Source organism: Triplophysa dalaica, chromosome 9, assembly GCF_015846415.1.
Source record: "Triplophysa dalaica isolate WHDGS20190420 chromosome 9, ASM1584641v1, whole genome shotgun sequence".
Classification (NCBI taxonomy): domain Eukaryota; kingdom Metazoa; phylum Chordata; class Actinopteri; order Cypriniformes; family Nemacheilidae; genus Triplophysa; species Triplophysa dalaica.
The window spans coordinates 6196505-6213624 of NC_079550.1; the positions used below are offsets into that span (position 1 = coordinate 6196505).

Below are 17120 nucleotides of genomic sequence, written 5' to 3' on the forward strand. Positions count from 1 at the left end.
AGGGACGTGCCATGCACATGTACACAGGAAAAGAAGAATATTTCATGTCCTTCATGTCACCTCTGTTTCTGTGAAGTTGAAATAGAATAAAATTCAATAAAATGTGTTGAAATGTTTAATGTTGTAAGGCTTTTAAAAAATATAGAGACTGTGTCTGTGTTTTGTTAATTATTCATATCTTGTGATGAGGGCGTTACAGAGGCAGCTTCTCTGAGGATTGCCAGGGCCTTTTCCTTATAAGGGCTCAGTGCCGGTAAGAGCTGGGTCCTCCACCCAGGGGTGCGTATAGGGGGAAAAGTTAGGACAATTCCAAGGGCCCATGACTGATAGGGCCCCAAAAATAAGTAAAAATTAATGTAACAGGGTTACAAAAGTATCAAACCATCATCATTCAGTATATACATAGATATATATATTTATATAATAATACAATTAATGATGTCTTTGTTTTTGGCAGTAAAAGTTAAAAATCCCCATTGACCAAAAAGTAAACATCCATATTGACCGACAACTCCCTGTATCTGCATGAAATGGTTTGGTCCTGCCTTACCGCTCTCAGTGACGGTGTTTAGTTGCATAGATGCGTCAGAACTACAGTGACCACAATGTTGCATGGTAACTTTAAATCAAAATCTGGTTTTCAAAAAAAGGGAAGAGAGAGAGGAACGACAAAGCAAAGCGTATCAAACTGTATCCCAGTTTTTTACCAAGAAAGGTGGGAAGCCTATAGCAGTGGTCAGTGCTGGCCCTACCTAATAAACGATATAGGCAGTTGCATGGGGCCTCCATGGCCACTAGGGGGCCCCCTGCCATGCGTGAAATTTGAATTTACTTGCTCGTTGTGTCAATGTCAATCAGAGGAAAGAAGATGAGAAAAGAAAGGATCAAGAAAAGGGTAAGAGTTCAATAAAAATGTATCAATTTTAACAAGACACTGTATATAAAATATTGTTGAAAATAAGCTGTGTGTACTTGTAAAGATCTGTACAAGGACTATCCGCTCAGTAAACATACAAAATGGAGATTTATTTTTAAATAAAATATGCTTAATGTGTTTTGTGAGGGTTAGTGAGGAAGGGGACAGAATCATTTGAAGAATGTGTGGTTGTCACGTGTGTGTGTTTGTGCGTGCATGTGTTTTGCACCCTAGTGGCACTTTTGAAGTATTTTCCAAAGAATGAACTTACAGCTGTTGAAAATGCAGGTCAGTTAAAAAAACTTCATTATACACTCACCTAAAGGATTATTAGGAACACCTGTTCAATTTCTCATTATTGCAATTGTGGTGGTGGTGTAATGGTGTGGGGGGTGTTTTCTTGGCACACTTTAGGCCCCTTAGTGCCAATTGGGCATCGTTTAAATGCCACAGCCTACCTGAGCATTGTTTCTGACCATGTCCATCCCTTTATGACGACCATGTACCCATCCTCTGATGGCTACTTCAGCAGGATAATGCATCATGTCACAAAGCTTGAATCATTTCAAAATGGTTTCTTGAACATGACAATGAGTTCACTGTACTAAAATGGCCCCGACAGTCACCAGATCTCAACCCAATAGAGCATCTTTGGGATGTGGTGGAACGGGAGCTTCGTGCATCCCACAAATCTCCATCAACTGTAAGATGCTATCCTATCAATATGGGCCAACATTTCTAAAGAATGCTTTCAGCACCTTGTTGAATCAATGCCACGTAGAATTAAGGCAGTTCTGAAGGCGAAAGGGGGTCAAACACAGTATTAGTATGGTGTTCCTAATAATCCTTTAGGTGAGTGTAGATCTCACTTAACTGAAATACAACTAAAATAGGCTTTTTATATTAATAACACTACATGTACAAAGGTTTATTAGTAAAACATATAATAAAAAATATTAAAATTACAACACAAAGGAGAGGCCTCCTCGTCACATGACAGTCTTGGCCCTGTCTAAACCTACATTGGCCTTGCTTCCAGTTTATCTGTTTCCTCCACCACATCCTCAAGTGTCCTTAGAATTTTATTTGAAAGATTAATTTACTAATTCACAAATACAGTAAAACTGACTGTAGTGCGTGTTATTACGTTTGATCTGCTGCTTGTAACCTCTTTCTTTTGAATAACCTGATTGCACCCTTTAGCTTTCGAAGTTATGTTGTGTGTATTTACAAATCAGAATTTACATTTATGCATTTGGAAGATACTTTTTTCCAAAGTGACTTACATTAATTGCATTATACTATACATTCTGTGTATGTGTAATCCCTGGGATCGATCCCATGATCTCTGCGTTGCTAGAACCATGCTCTAACCACTGAGCTACAGGAATAAGTAAAGGGATAATATTGTGTTGTTAATTTGACATTGTCAGATTGTCAGTGTGATATAATCTGTGTAAAGTTAGTATGTTGTGTACATTAGATGATGGGGGGCCTCATTTTGTGATCTGTTTAGGGCCCCCGAAATGCTAGGCCGGCCCTGGCAGTGGTTTTCAACTCTGGCCCGCGAGATCCACCTTCCGGCCGAGTTTAGCACCAACACTGATAAAACACCTGAAGAGGCCAATCGGGAAGAGACGCCTTCAACTTGATGTTGTGCTGCGCAGATTGTTTGGCATATCCCTGCCTCCACCTGTTCCATCCCTGTCTCTCCGGACTGTAGCGCCTCTCAATTTGCGCTGGCAAAATCATGCCATTTTTTACGAACAACGTCCCACTGTCTCTGTGGGCAGGAACTAGACGCTCCTCCTTTCATGGCTATGCTTTCCCACATTTCATTTTTGTGTTTATTTAAAACGGTTGTCCGGAAACTATGAAAAAGTACACCTTTGTGGTGTCCCACCTCATCCAGCAGTATGGCCATTTCGGCAGAAGTAAAGCTGGGGGCCCTCTTTTTCCGCCATAGTGGTTGTTAGTATGTCTCGCATGTTTGCGCTTTTACTGGGTAAATCATAAAATCACACAAATGAGTAATTTAAGCCAATAATGGGATTAGGCTTGTGGGTAATCAAAACAGATTGTGCAGAACATTAACACACTATGGCAATTTATGAGATTATAAATGACCCTTTCAAAAGCAAGGAAAGCCAACAGCCAGTTAATGTAGCTGGTTAACGCAAAAAACTTATGGCTGTGAGGGTGTGGGATCGTACACTTGCAAAATGATTAATACATACTCATATTTATTTATTTATGCTATTTTGGTGAGCCCTGATAAATGCCATTTCTATTTAGCGCTTTTATTTAATGAACATCATTTTCTCAATACTTTACCCTGTACGCAGTGAAGGTTAGAGTGAAAAATCGATTCTTGAGGCATCGATATCAACCTTTTCAGGACCACCGTCGCACGTAAGAAGGTTTACCTTAAGTAATATCCTAAGGTATAGTTTGGGGAACACACTTAGAAAAGGTATAACTGGAGTTAAGGTTTACCTTTAGAGTCTTCGTAGCGCACTAAGAGACAACATTATCAGGAAACGCACCCCTAGCTTGTTCGGTGCGAATTTACACAGCTTTAATGAAAAAATATAACGAAATACTGCGCAGTAAAAATAAGGCAGTATTTTTGCAACATAGCCTAACTGCAATACAAAAGGCAAGATAAAATAATGTTTCAGTAATATGACGTGCAAAAATGTGAGTGTGGCAAGGGGGGGCGTGGTTTAGCGAGGTCCGTGCAAGAGGGGCGAAGCGGGAGAAGTACGGTGGTTAAGTAGGTCAAGTGCAGATTAGAAACACCTAGAAATGTCTGCTGCAGCGCAGCAGAAGCACGGCAGGTGCACACAGCTGTTGTCATGATCCTGCCTCACCTTGTCATGCTTTTCTATAGCCATGTTTTGTGTGAGACACATGACATTGTTTGTTTTGGCATGCCATGTGCCTGAACCTAGAACGTATATACCTTATTTGTTGTTGAAGATTTTATGAGTTTAATCTGGTTGGAGTCAAGAGATTCAAAGATTCAAATTCAACACTGTAGAAGTACTTTTGTGGGAATGATTCAGAAGGACGTCCTTGTGTCACAGTATACAAATAAAGTGAACACTTCTTTTTACACTTTTTTTCAAGCAAAGATATATAAAAGATATTTATAATTTCAGCAAGAGATGACTACAAAACACAACGTAAAATTACTCTGTCTACCTCGCCAATTAGGTTACTGGACATATATTTCCTTATCTATGTTATGGAATGGTGTGTCAATACGAACGCATGTCAAAGAAGGTAATCCAAAAGGTTCTCTTTAAAAAAATCCAAAAGAAGAACAACACATAACACAGATAAACCGGACAAAGAACTGAAGAAAACACAGGGAAAAAAGATGGATTAGCTACTTTCTTCATTCTGTAAGGATGGCAGCCCCCTCTCTGGAGATATCAGCATTCGCCAGGACAAATCCTGTCACAGACTTCCAAACTTTACAGTCTACATTTGACCTGAAGTCTTCTGCGAACACCAGTCTGTGCGAACTCAGGCCTGCAGAAAGAACATAGCACACATCTTAAAATACAGATAATCTACTTTGTCTAGACTATTAGACTCTTGTCATTAGTTTCCTTTCTCTGCAATTGTCCACAGTGATAAAACCTCTAACCATACCAGCAATATATCTGACAGACCCCTTAAAACCTTTGACTTCCTCCTCTATCCATCTCATCTCCAGCCACTTCCTGTTCAACGCTACTTTTCTTTTTTTTGTGCTAAGTGAAGTTGAAGTCTCTTAACTTCTTCAGCCAGCTTACTTCCTTTCACGCAATTTCCTCACATCTTATATAAACTTTCATAAACACACTCACACCATCACTTACACTTATAACTATGGACCCTCTTACTCTTCCCATGTATGGTGAAAATGCTTAAACAAACTGCAAGTAGCGTTCCTTATTAATCAGTGTGTGGACGTGTTGGGCACATTACTTAAAAAAGTAATTAGTTATAGTTACTTCTCACAAATAGTAATTGAGTTAGTAACTGAGTTACATCAATATAAAAGTATGTTTTGACTGCTTTAAGGTATGATAGCGGAATATTCATACATACTTTAGATTGTATTTTAGGAGATGGAATATTAGATCAGGGCAGTCGTGGCCTAATGGTTAGAGAGTCAGACTCGTAATCACATGGTTGCTGGTTTCGATTCTCAGGTCCGGCGGGTAACGACTGAGGTGCCCTTGAGCAAGGCACCTTTCCCCCACTTGCTCCCGGATGCTGCAGTGATAGCTGCCCACTGAGCCGGGTGTATGTGTGTTCACAACTTGCTGTGGGTGTGTTCACTACTCTCTGGATGGGTTAAATGCAGAGGTCACATTTCGGGTGCGAGTCACCAAATCTGACAGATAGATCATTTTCACTTCAATTATTCGCAATTATTGTTTGACAGTGGAGTGCGATGATAGTTTCACTTTCGCTTTGGAAATGTTATAGTTTTGTTACCCGCAGCAGCATACCTGCCTCATTCCATCCATTTAAAAAAGATTCTGTTCTTTGCTTCACATTTCCGTGACATAAAGGCAGAAAGTAAACAAACGCTCACACAGGCCGGCGTCATATATTTTACTGCACAGCATGGATGTATAAGTTTCAGCACATTTCAGTCTGGATAGGCAGCATATGGAAAACAATTGAAAACACTGTGTTTTCGAAGACAGTTTTAAAATAAAAACTCAGTTCCCTTTCTGTCGGTCTCTCGACGTTGTGTCGAGAACGACAGATGGGGTTCGCCCTTGAGAACAAATCAACTCTGACTACTTTAAAGAAAAGGCCAATGAAATTTAGCGAATGAAATTTGCATGCCGGTCTCTGCTCCCGGATGTCCGGTATAAAAGGAAGCCGGCGTGCAGCATTCATTTACCTTTTGTTCTTCAGAGCCTTTGCTCATGACTACGAACCGAACGAATTCAATGAATTCTTCTTCTTCTACATTGCCGGATCTACGACGTAGAGTCCCTACCTGCAGCGACCTTCCCCTGGGCGTCTCGGTGGTTCTGGAGGTGTTAGAGATTTTTTCTAAAAGTCCTTTTCAGGACTGACTGAGCATTCTCCAGCGCGGCATGTCCCGCTGTTCTCTTGGGTGCGGCACCCTCATCGAGGAGGGGGATGGACACGATCGCTGCATTAGGTGTCTGGGCGTCCAGCACACTGAAGCAGCGTTCGTTGACACATCTGCCTGCACTGCGGGCAGATTGTCATTCAGAAGTTGCGGTCACGGGTGGCTGTCTTCCTACGGGAACCAGCCACCATTTCGTCTGCTACCCGGGCTGTGACATCTGTGGCTACGGCCCTGATGACCACCCACGTTTGCAGCATTAGTGATTTGGGGAACTCTGCGAGCGTAAACCCGCCAGCCAAATGCTCACGGGCCGATCGCACCCCGATTCGCTCTTCTGAACGTTCCCCAAGCGGTGGTGGCATACCGTCTGGATCCTCACATACACACTCGGAAACGATGTGTGACGTAGATGAGATGTCGCTCGCAGCATCGGATGGAGACTGGCATCCGACTCTGACGAATCCAAGCTCCACCCCCAGCGGTCAAGTTTTGGGAGGAAGCAGAAGTGATGTCATCTGTGCTTACCCGGGGATAGGTGCCATGTTTTTCCCGGAGGTGCATGAGGAGCTGTGTAAAACTTGGAACGCTCCACTCACGGACCGTTCCAGTGAAACCAGCTCCGGCTCCCTTACTTCCCTCGATGGTGGGGCAGCGAAGGACTACGTCGAGATCCCCCGGGTAGAACGTCCGCCCGCGGTGCACCTGTGGCCCAACCTTTTCAGGGCCTGGCGCCCACTTATTCGCAGAGTTTTTCTGTTCTCCCCGAGTGTACTTGCAGCCGATTCCACACTCCACTGGACTGTGCGCAGCGAACCGACCTCACACCCTAGCCAGGCAGGCAAAGCCAACCTTCCCTCCGGAGACCCCCCGCGACAGACGGTTAGCTCCGCCAGCCGACGAACCAACCCCCGTGGGAATGATGAAGCAGACCGTCCCCTTGGTCACCCTGTCACAGTCCCTGGGAGCTCGAGATCTGCCCACACTGTCTCGCTGGCTAATGAGGGCGCTCCGTCTTGGTTACTCGATCCAGTATGCCAGAGACTCTCCCAAGTTTCGGGGCATCATCTCTCCCTCTGTCAGAGGCAGGGACGCCTCCCTACTTCGGGTAGAGGTCACCACCCTTCTGGCAAAACAGGCATCGAGTTCATCCCTCAAAACCAAGACGTTCAGTGGGTCACGACCCGCACTTCAACGTTCCCAAGACAGACAGCGGGTTGCGCTCCATAGGTCTACGTACCCTGAACAAAGCACCTTCAGAGGCTGCCATTCAGGGTGCTCACTCAGAGGCGCATCCTGAAATTTGCATGCCGGTCTCTGCTCCCGGATGTCCGGTATAAAAGGAAGCCGGCGTGCAGCATTCATTTACCTTTTGTTCTTCAGAGCCTTTGCTCATGACTACGAACCGAACGAATTCAATGAATTCTTCTTCTTCTACATTGCCGGATCTACGACGTAGAGTCCCTACCTGCAGCGACCTTCCCCTGGGCGTCTCGGTGGTTCTGGAGGTGTTATAGATTTTTTCTAAAAAGGTCCTTTTCAGGACTGATCATTCTCCAGCGCGGCATGTCGCGCTGTTCTCTTGGGTGCGGCACCCTCATCGAGGAGGGGGATGGACACGATTGCTGCATTAGGTGTCTGGGCATCCAGCACGCTGAAGCAGCATTCGTTGACACATCTTGCCCACACTGCGGGCAGATTGTCATTCATAAGTTGCGTTCACGGGTGGCTGTCTTCCTACGGGAACCAGCCACCATTTTGTCTGCTACCCGGGCTGTGACATCTGTGGCTACGGCCCTGATGACCACCCACGTTTGCAGCATTAGTGATTTGGGGAACTCTGCGAGCGTAAACCCGCCAGCCAAATGCTCACGGGCCGATCGCACCCCGATTCGCTCTTCTGAACGTTCCCCAAGCGGTGGTGGCATACCGTCTGGATCCTCACATACACACTCGGAAACGATGTGTGACGTAGATGAGATGTCGCTCGCAGCATCGGATGGAGACTGGCATCCGACTCTGACGAATCCAAGCTCCACCCCCAGCGGTCAAGTTTTGGGAGGAAGCAGAAGTGATGTCATCTGTGCTTACCCGGGGATAGGTGCCATGTTTTTCCCGGAGGTGCATGAGGAGCTGTGTAAAACTTGGAACGCTCCACTCACGGACCGTTCCAGTGAAACCAGCTCCGGCTCCCTTACTTCCCTCGATGGTGGGGCAGCGAAGGACTACGTCGAGATCCCCCGGGTAGAACGTCCGCCCGCGGTGCACCTGTGGCCCAACCTTTTCAGGGCCTGGCGCCCACTTATTCGCAGAGTTTTTCTGTTCTCCCCGAGTGTACTTGCAGCCGATTCCACACTCCACTGGACTGTGCACAGCGAACCGACCTCACACCCTAGCCAGGCAGGCAAAGCCAACCTTCCCTCCGGAGACCCCCCGCGACAGACGGTTAGCTCCGCCAGCCGACGAACCAACCCCCTTGGGAATGATGAAGCAGACCGTCCCCTTGGTCACCCTGTCACAGTCCCTGGGAGCTCGAGATCTGCCCACACTGTCTCGCTGGCTAATGAGGGCGCTCCGTCTTGGTTACTCGATCCAGTATGCCAGAGACTCTCCCAAGTTTCGGGGCATCATCTCTCCCTCTGTCAGAGGCAGGGACGCCTCCCTACTTCGGGTAGAGGTCACCACCCTTCTGGCAAAACAGGCATCGAGTTCGTCCCTCAAAACCAAGACGTTCAGTGGGTCACGACCCGCACTTCAACGTTCCCAAGACAGACAGCGGGTTGCGCTCCATAGGTCTACGTTCCCTGAACAAAGCACCTTCAGAGGCTGCCATTCAGGGTGCTCACTCAGAGGCGCATCCTGACATCTACCAGGTGTCAGGATTGGTTCGTGGCAATCAACCTGAAGGACGCTTACTTTCATGTCTCGATCCCCCTCGACACCGGCCGTTCCTACGGTTCGCATTCGAGGGGCGGGCATATCAGTACAGAGTCCTCCCTTTCGGTCTGTTGCTGTCTCTACGGGTCTTCACGAAGATCGTGGAAGCCGCCCTTTCTCCCCTTCGGGAAAAAGGTGTGCGGGTACTAAACCATCTCAACGACTGGCTTATCTTGGCACACTCGCGAGATCTGTTGTGTACACAGAGGGACCTGGTGCACCGGCATCTAGATCGATTGGGATTTCAGGCCAACTGAGAAAAGAGCAAACTCTCCCCAGTGCAGAGCATCCTCTTTCTCGGTATGGAACTAAACTCTGTCACCATGACGGCACAGCTGTCCGCAGCACGCGCCCAGTCAGTGTTGAACTAGAGGCTCCTGGGACGCATGGCGTCCTCCGCGGGGGTGAGACCGCTCAACACTGGCTACAGAGTCGAATTACGAGGACAGCGTAGCACAGCGGCAGCAGGCGCATGGTGATGACGCCCTGCTGCCGGGGTGGGGCGCAGTGTGCAACAGGCACGAAGTAGCGGGGCGCTGGACGGGCCCCCGTCTGCGCTGGCATATCTATTGCCTAGAGTTGTGGGCTGTGCTGCTTGTGCTGAGAAGGCTACGGCCTATAGTGCAGGACAGCATGACAGCCATAGCGAACATCTGGGCACTGGGCAGAGCAGCCTTCCCCCTTAGGCCGGGCATATGACCAATCACAGATAGCTCTAACCGGACCTAGTGCTATTGGACGCTGTAACACACAGTAATACGTTTTCCATAGGCAACCCCATCTGTCGTTCTCGACACAACGTCGAGAGAGCAACAGAAAGGGAACGTCTTGGTTACGTGTGTAACCTCAGTTCCCTGATGGAGGGAACGAGACGTTGTGTCCCTAATATCACAAACACGTATCATATTCTGCTGCAGTCGTGAGAGGCTCTCAGGCTCTTCAGAACAAGAGGTAAATGAATGCTGCACGCCGGCTTCCTTTTATACCGGACATCCGGGGGCGGAGACCGGCATGCAAATTTCATTCGCCAAATTTCATTTCTCTTGCTTTACACACCTGATTGAAATCACCAGCTCATTAGAAAAGAGCTCCATGAACAAACTGTTTCGATTGACATGGTCCCTAGACAGTGTTCAATGCTCTCTATCACCTGCACACAGAAAATCAGCTGAACTTTAAGAGCCCATATCTCCACTACATGACTATCTGCAGCAATTTACTACAGAAATGTGGAGGATTATTTTACCACAATCATGATATTTGCGTTTGTTTTGTGCAGTTTAATGCCCTTTGAATCTAACATTCGCTCCTTTCTAACTGGAATCATGGTAGAATAGTCCTAACCAGTGATGTTTCTGCAGGGCACTTACGGTCATATTTAACAAACATCTGAAGGGAAAACAGAAACATTCAAAATATTCTGAGCGGGGGGTTGGGTGGACCAGGATTAAGAACAGTTGCACTTTAGGCACATGGCGTCTCTTACCAGTGCTATACAGACGATACCCAGATTTTCCTCTCTTTTCTACTAGATAACTCTCTATCAACATGTGTTGGATGCTATCCTGAAGACATCTCTGTTCGGATGAGAGAATACCACTTCCAAGTGAACTTGGCTAAGACTGAACATACAAAAATAAAGTTAAATACATTCTTTAGGTTGGGTTCACAATGTTTATGAAGTATGTTAAATATATGTTATATGTGAATATTAAATATATTACCTGGAATAGAATCTAGATTTACAATAACATGATGTAATCTCATGACATAATTCTGCACTTCAATCTCTCATCAATCGACCCGCCCCCTTCACTATAAAGCAGCTAAAACGGCACCAGAAATCAGCCACTCGTTCTCAAATTTATTACGTCCTACAAGTTGAATGATGCAAAGTACACTTTAGGAGATAGGGAATGATACTGAAATTGAAATCATGTTGGCCGTTGGGGCTTATGAAGTCTAATTTTGCAACAGTATCACATGAGTGATTGCACATGAGTCTTTTCTATGAAATGTATGTTACCATCAAGTAACATACATTTAATTTTGATGGAAGAGTTTTCGGAGAGGAGAAATGTAAAACACACATGCACAGACAAACACTCACACTCACTGCAGACGTGTCTGCCCACAGAACATCTCTTTCTGTTTGTGCCTATCCCACAGAGCATGCCTTCTTCCTCTATATTTTCATATGAAGCATATCTGCCCCATCTAACACTTCTGTGTTTCTCTCTTATGAAGCTTGTTTTTCAGCTCTTCAAGTAAGTGATTATTTTTTATTAAGTTTGTAATCAATTTAATCACAACATTTTTTTAAGGGAATTAAAATGAATTTGCTAACTGTAATTGTTAAAGCACTCTTTATTAAAAAATAAATTAGCTTAACCGGTCAAATTTTATTTTAAGTTCCAATTCTCAGTATTAATAAACCATTAACTATGACTTTTGCCTCAGTAAATTACGAATTTGTTGCTTGTTAATAGTTAGTAAGGTAGTTGTTAGGTTTAGGTATATATTTAGGGAAGTAGAATATGGTCATGTTGAATATGTGTTTTATAAGTACTTATAAACAGCCAATTTGCTAAAAAAAGCTGGTTTGCCTGCTTACAAAGAAACGATCTATAATTTCTACAGTGGGATAATTATTTGAACTGATAGAGACAGAATATTGAAAAAAATCGTGGACATTTTTTTTATATAAATGTTATAAATTGATTTACATTTTAGTTAGTGAAATACGTATTTGATCCCCAAGCAAAACATAACTTTGAACTTTGTGGAGAAACCCTTGTTGGCAAGCACAGAGGTAAAACATTTCTGATAATTGGTCCCGGTTTGCACATGTGTCATTTTAATCCACTCCTGTGTTAATCTTTAAGGTTGGCTGGCTGTCGCTCAGCAAATTGAAGTTTTAGCCTTCTTCAGAGATTTCCTATAGGACTCGGATCTAGAGACTGGCTAGGACATTTAGTATGCTTCTCCTTAAGCCACTCTGTGGTTGTCTTGGCAATAATGGGTCTTTGTCATTTTATAGGCACATCCACGACCCATCTAGTTAAGGGAAGGAGGTTCTCGTCCAAGATTTTACGGTACACTGGCCTGTCCTTCAGCCCCTCAAAAAGGTGAAGTCATCCTGTGCCCGTAGCAGAGATAAAATGCCCTAAAGCATATTGTTTCCAACACTGTGCTTCTCTGTAGGGATGGTGTTCTTGGGGTTATAGTCAACATTTCATTCCCTCCAAACACTGGAGTCAATTTTGGTCTCACAAAAGTGCCAGCCCCTTCGCCAAAGCCTTTTCTGAATCATTTTGATGTTCATTTTCAAACTTCAGACGAGCCAGGCAGGGCTTCTTGGGGAGGAGGACCTTTTGGGTGCTTCAGGATTTCAATCTATTGTGGCACAGCGTGTTACCAATGGTTTGCTTGCTGTGGTCCCAACTGTCTTGAAATAATTAACAAGCTTCTGCCGTGTAGTTTTGAGCTGATCTTTAACCATTCTCATGATCATCTTTACTTCATTGGGGAAATTTTACAGGGAGCTCCAGATTAAGGGCATTTGATAGTTATTTTGTATTTCTTCTATTTCCATATAATTGCACCAACAGTTGTCTCCTTCTCACCAAGCATCTGTCTGTAGCCTATTCAAGGTTTGTGAAGGTCTACAATCTTGTCCCTGACATCCTTTAACATACTGGACCATGGTGGTGGAGAGAAGATGCAGATTCTGCTGACAGGCATCTTTTATATACACAAAAAGATGATTTAGGAGTACTGTCTTAAAGTGACAGGACTAATCTGTGGTCAATATAGGCACATAACCAATCTGTGGAGCCAGAATTCTTGCTAGTTGGTAGGGGATCAAATACAAATTTCACTGACTGAAATGTGAATTAATTTATAACCATTATATAACCTTTTCCCCCAGATTTTCTTAATATTCTGTCTCTATTAGTTAAAATAAACCTACCATAAAAATGATAGACCCTTAATTTCTTTGTAAGCAGGCAAATTTACAAAATCAGCTGGAGATTAAATACTTATTTCCCTCATTGTATATGCTGTGTTGATTGTTTTGTATGACTGTAATAATCTGTGTTTGATTGTTAAAAAACTGATTTTCCAACAGCTTTGTATGTAAGCAGAAATGGATGTGGCAGCAGGAGACAGAAATTGCACAAATTTCAACAGTGTGTTCACACAGCAGGTTTTGCCTTTATTCTACTCCATCCTCTGTGCTTGTGCGTTTTTAGTCAATGGATTTGCTGCTTGGATCTTCTTCAGAGTTCCAAGCTCCTCAGTCTTGGTGGTTTACCTAAAAAACATGGTGGTGGCTGACATTCTGATGCTCTTCACATACCCCTGGCGTGTGGCGAGTGACCTGGGCTATGGTGGCTTGCAGTTAAAACGCATAGTCTGCCGCTTCACTGCTGTACTTTTCTACTTAAGCATGTACACTGGAATCATATTTATGTGCCTTATCAGTTTGGAACGTTATTTTAAAATTGTTTGCAGCATGTCGAGGATATCAACTTTTCTACAGCGTGTCACTGTGGGAAAAGCTCTGGCACTCTTAGCATGGAGTGTTATGATCATCTGGATTTTGCCGAACTCCATATTAACCAACCAGCCCATTCCTAAGAATTATTCCTGCATGGCCCAAAAAAGTTCACTGGGTCGACGCTGGCATGAAATTTCTGTCCACTTCAACGTCGGAGTCTTCTGGGTGGCCTTCCTGTTGATCATGTTTTGCTACACCTCTATAGCATGTCATGTGTACCGCTCCTACAGAAGGGTGCAACAGGATAGCAGTGAGGCAGGACGACGGTCAAATCGAAGCATCTTCAGCTTGCTGGCTGTGTTTTTTATATGTTTTGTGCCTTACCACATTTGTCGTGTGCCCTTCACACTTAGTCAAGTGAAGAATTGTAACACAAACAACTACTTCATTCTCCTCCAGATAAAGGAGGCCACACTCTTCCTGTCTGCTTTTAATGTTTGCCTAGATCCTGTCATTTACTTCTTAATGTGCAGAACCTTCAGAAAGTCACTTTTGAAAAAGCTGGCTTCGGTAAAAGTTAAAAACAGAAAGACTGAGCAGTCCAGCAGTAATTTGTAAAGGGAATGAGAGTAAGAACAATTGGCAGGGGGAAAAGGAAACGAAGGTTGGACATTACATTGGTGCAAAAAATTTTGATTGAACCCTATTCATGATTTCCTTGCATGAATGTAAATAGCATAAAGAAATGAACATGTGTAATCATATTAACTCTCAGAAATTACACATCTTCTTATTTCATGTGTTGTCACATGCCAGCAGGTCTTCTCAGGTATGTTATTTTAATAAAATTTTAAATCCATATTCCATGTCATGTGATTAGCTGAATGGTGTAAAGTACATCCAGCCAGTTGTCATCACAAAAGAAAACACTTCAGGCTGACCAGGAACACAATGCTGACCTTCCATAAAAAAGGACTAGGCTTTCAGTCAAGACACGACATTCAAACAAGACGAAAATGCAATTGGTTTCATTCATTTGTAAATAGAATTTCATAAATGTTATTAATTAGGCATATTTATATTTAAAATATTTGTAAGAATTAAAATGCACCTGTCAAGATAACTCGTTTTAGCAGTAGTTATCAGGACCTTGGCCTGTTGTGACTGACCAGTGTAAAATTCTGCAATAGCAACTGGATAGATTGTCCTTTAAACTACAATAAACCACATAGTTGGACAACCTATCCGCCGGCCCATATAGCCATATAAGTTGTTTGTTTGTTTGATCCTTTCCTTAAATACAACCTTCCTCCAAATTTTTTGACAAACTGTGGAATAAAACAAAGGAAGCTATAAAAAGTCTGTTGTGGTAAAAACATGGTGTCTTCAAATTGCTCACCCACTAGTTCCTATTATACATTTGCCCAGTCCATTATTCACTCAAATGTTAACATTTGCAAAGAAATAGTTCTAGACATATTATTGTCTTCACTTTGATAAAGACTTTTGTTTAAAGGTTACAAACACTTTGACAAAGATCATCCATCCATCCATTTTCTACCGCTTATCCGAACTACCTCGGGTACAAAGATCATTACCCAGTCAAATTAAAAACTGTTAATAACATACTGTACATGTTTAGAAAATGTGTATGTACATCTCAGCTTTTGGTCAAAAGGGAATGAACCCAGCCTTTGGTTTATATTTGACCCAACAAGAGTGTTAAACAGACGGGACAATCAGCCAACCACTCTTTCCTGAGAATGAGTCAAATAAGACATCTGTCAGGTCACATTTTTGGGTCATCATTCTGCTATCATGTCATGTTTATTCTTGTCTTGCAGCGGAGTCATGGCATAGCCCTTGGGTCTTGTGTGAGAAAGTCATGGCTTTGCTTATACACTCACCTAAAGGATTATTAGGAACACCATACTCATACTGTGTTTGACCCCACATAAACAATGCTCAGGTAGGCCATGGCAGTTAAACGATGCCCAGTTGGCACTAAGGGGCCTAAAGTGTGCCAAGAAAACATCCCCCACATCATTACACCACCACCATAATTGCATTAATGAGAAATCAAACAGGTGTTCCTAATAATCCTTTAGGTGAGTGTATAAAGGCTGACATGCGCTTTCTCATGTCTTGTCTGTGTTTACCGCCATCTTGTTTCCTTGTTACCTTCCCATTAGTGTTTCATTACCAACACCTGCCTCTTGTTAATCATCCTGTGTTTGTCACCCTTTAAATCATCCTCATGTTCTTTGTCTTGTGCTTGTGGATTGTACTGTATGCTGTTCCTTGTACTCTGTCCATGTTGGCTAAAGTTATACTTTGTTTTGGAATCCTGTCTTGTGAGTCACCCTTGTCATTGTTCTCAGAAGTCGATGTTCCTTGTTCAGATTACCTTGTGTCTTGTGAGTTTAGTTTAGTGTATTCAAAGTGTTTGTTTAATCTAGTGAATACTTGTCCTTGTTTCAGTCTATTATTATCCTGTCCTGTTTTCCCTCTCGTAGGTTTTTTTTTATGCCGTTTTGTATTTAATAAATACCGTTTAATCCCTTCACCATTGTGTCTGCCTGCACTTGGGTTCTCCCTTCCGGAAATCATAACATGTTTGATCCTCCTTCACCCTGTCTCACCTTTCTCTTGTCTCTATTTTTTCTATATGACGCGGCTTGGCACCTATTTCTTATCTCATTCATTCTCATCATTTTCTCCCCTTTATATTCCTGTCTTTTTTTTCCTCCTTTGCTGTTGCGTTGTATGGTTAGCCTCGCTCTTGCCATCTTCTAGTCTACGGTTTAACCCAGTTTTCTTCTTCTATTTGGAGTTTTCCCTTGACTGATCTGCCGCTCGGGTTTAGACCTTTCCTTATAACTATCTACACCGGTTTGGATTACAAGTTTGCCTCCGGACACTGTTCATACCACGATCGACCCTTGCCCGTTGTGACTACGAACTGGATCTCCCTTTGGAATCTGCACGCACCTTGACTGACCCCTCGCCTGGCTGACCTCACCTTTGACTCGTCCAGTGGACTCTCTCAGCCCGGCTCAGTTATTATTTTGTTCTTGATCTTGGCTAATTTTCATGCTGAGTCTGAGTCGTCTGAGCATGATAATATCTTTATTGTAGCTGATTTAAAGCCAAAATATATTTGAAAGTCCCACACACAGTGTTTTTATTTACTTGTTTAAAAATTTAAGTAGGCTATGTAATTATTTCAATTATTATGTCAGTGTCATACCCTGCATGGTGGAGGGAAGATACTTAGAGTGCCAGTCATGTGGATGCAAAACTGTTTAAAAACCCTGCAACTCCTCACTGATACTCGCCAAAGATCCCAAGCAACTACTCCCTTGTAACCACACAACCCAACAAAACGAGACCATTGACATCACACTCTTAAGCAAACAATTGTTCTTATTTTTTATTTATGAACATCACTTTCACTTAATCTTGAACTTCTTCAGTAGCAAGATTTGGGATTTTAAACATATTACAGCTTTCCTGTAGCTCAGTGGTTAGAGTATGGTGCTTACGATGCCAAAGTCGTTGGTTCAATCCCAGGGATTGCACATACTTAGAAACCAAATGAACGGTATGATGAAATTTTAGTCACTTTGGATACAAGCGTCTGCCAAATGTAT

The 17120-nt window shown here is 43.4% G+C and overlaps 1 protein-coding gene across 1 annotated transcript; it reads left to right on the plus strand.

Moving 5' to 3' along the window:
* Nucleotides 1–11184: 11184 nt before the first annotated feature.
* On the plus strand, nt 11185–14476 carry LOC130429006 (P2Y purinoceptor 14-like). The gene is made up of 2 exons (XM_056757342.1): nt 11185–11230; nt 13096–14476. The coding sequence occupies exon 2, from the start codon at nt 13114–13116 to the stop codon at nt 14083–14085; it is 972 nt and encodes a 323-aa protein (XP_056613320.1). The 5' UTR covers nt 11185–11230; nt 13096–13113; the 3' UTR covers nt 14086–14476.
* Nucleotides 14477–17120: the final 2644 nt, after the last annotated feature.

Coding starts and splice junctions, on each gene's coding strand:
- LOC130429006 (XM_056757342.1), top strand. CDS start 13,114: ATGGATGTGGCAGCAGGAGACAGAAATTGCACAAATTTCAACAGTGTG.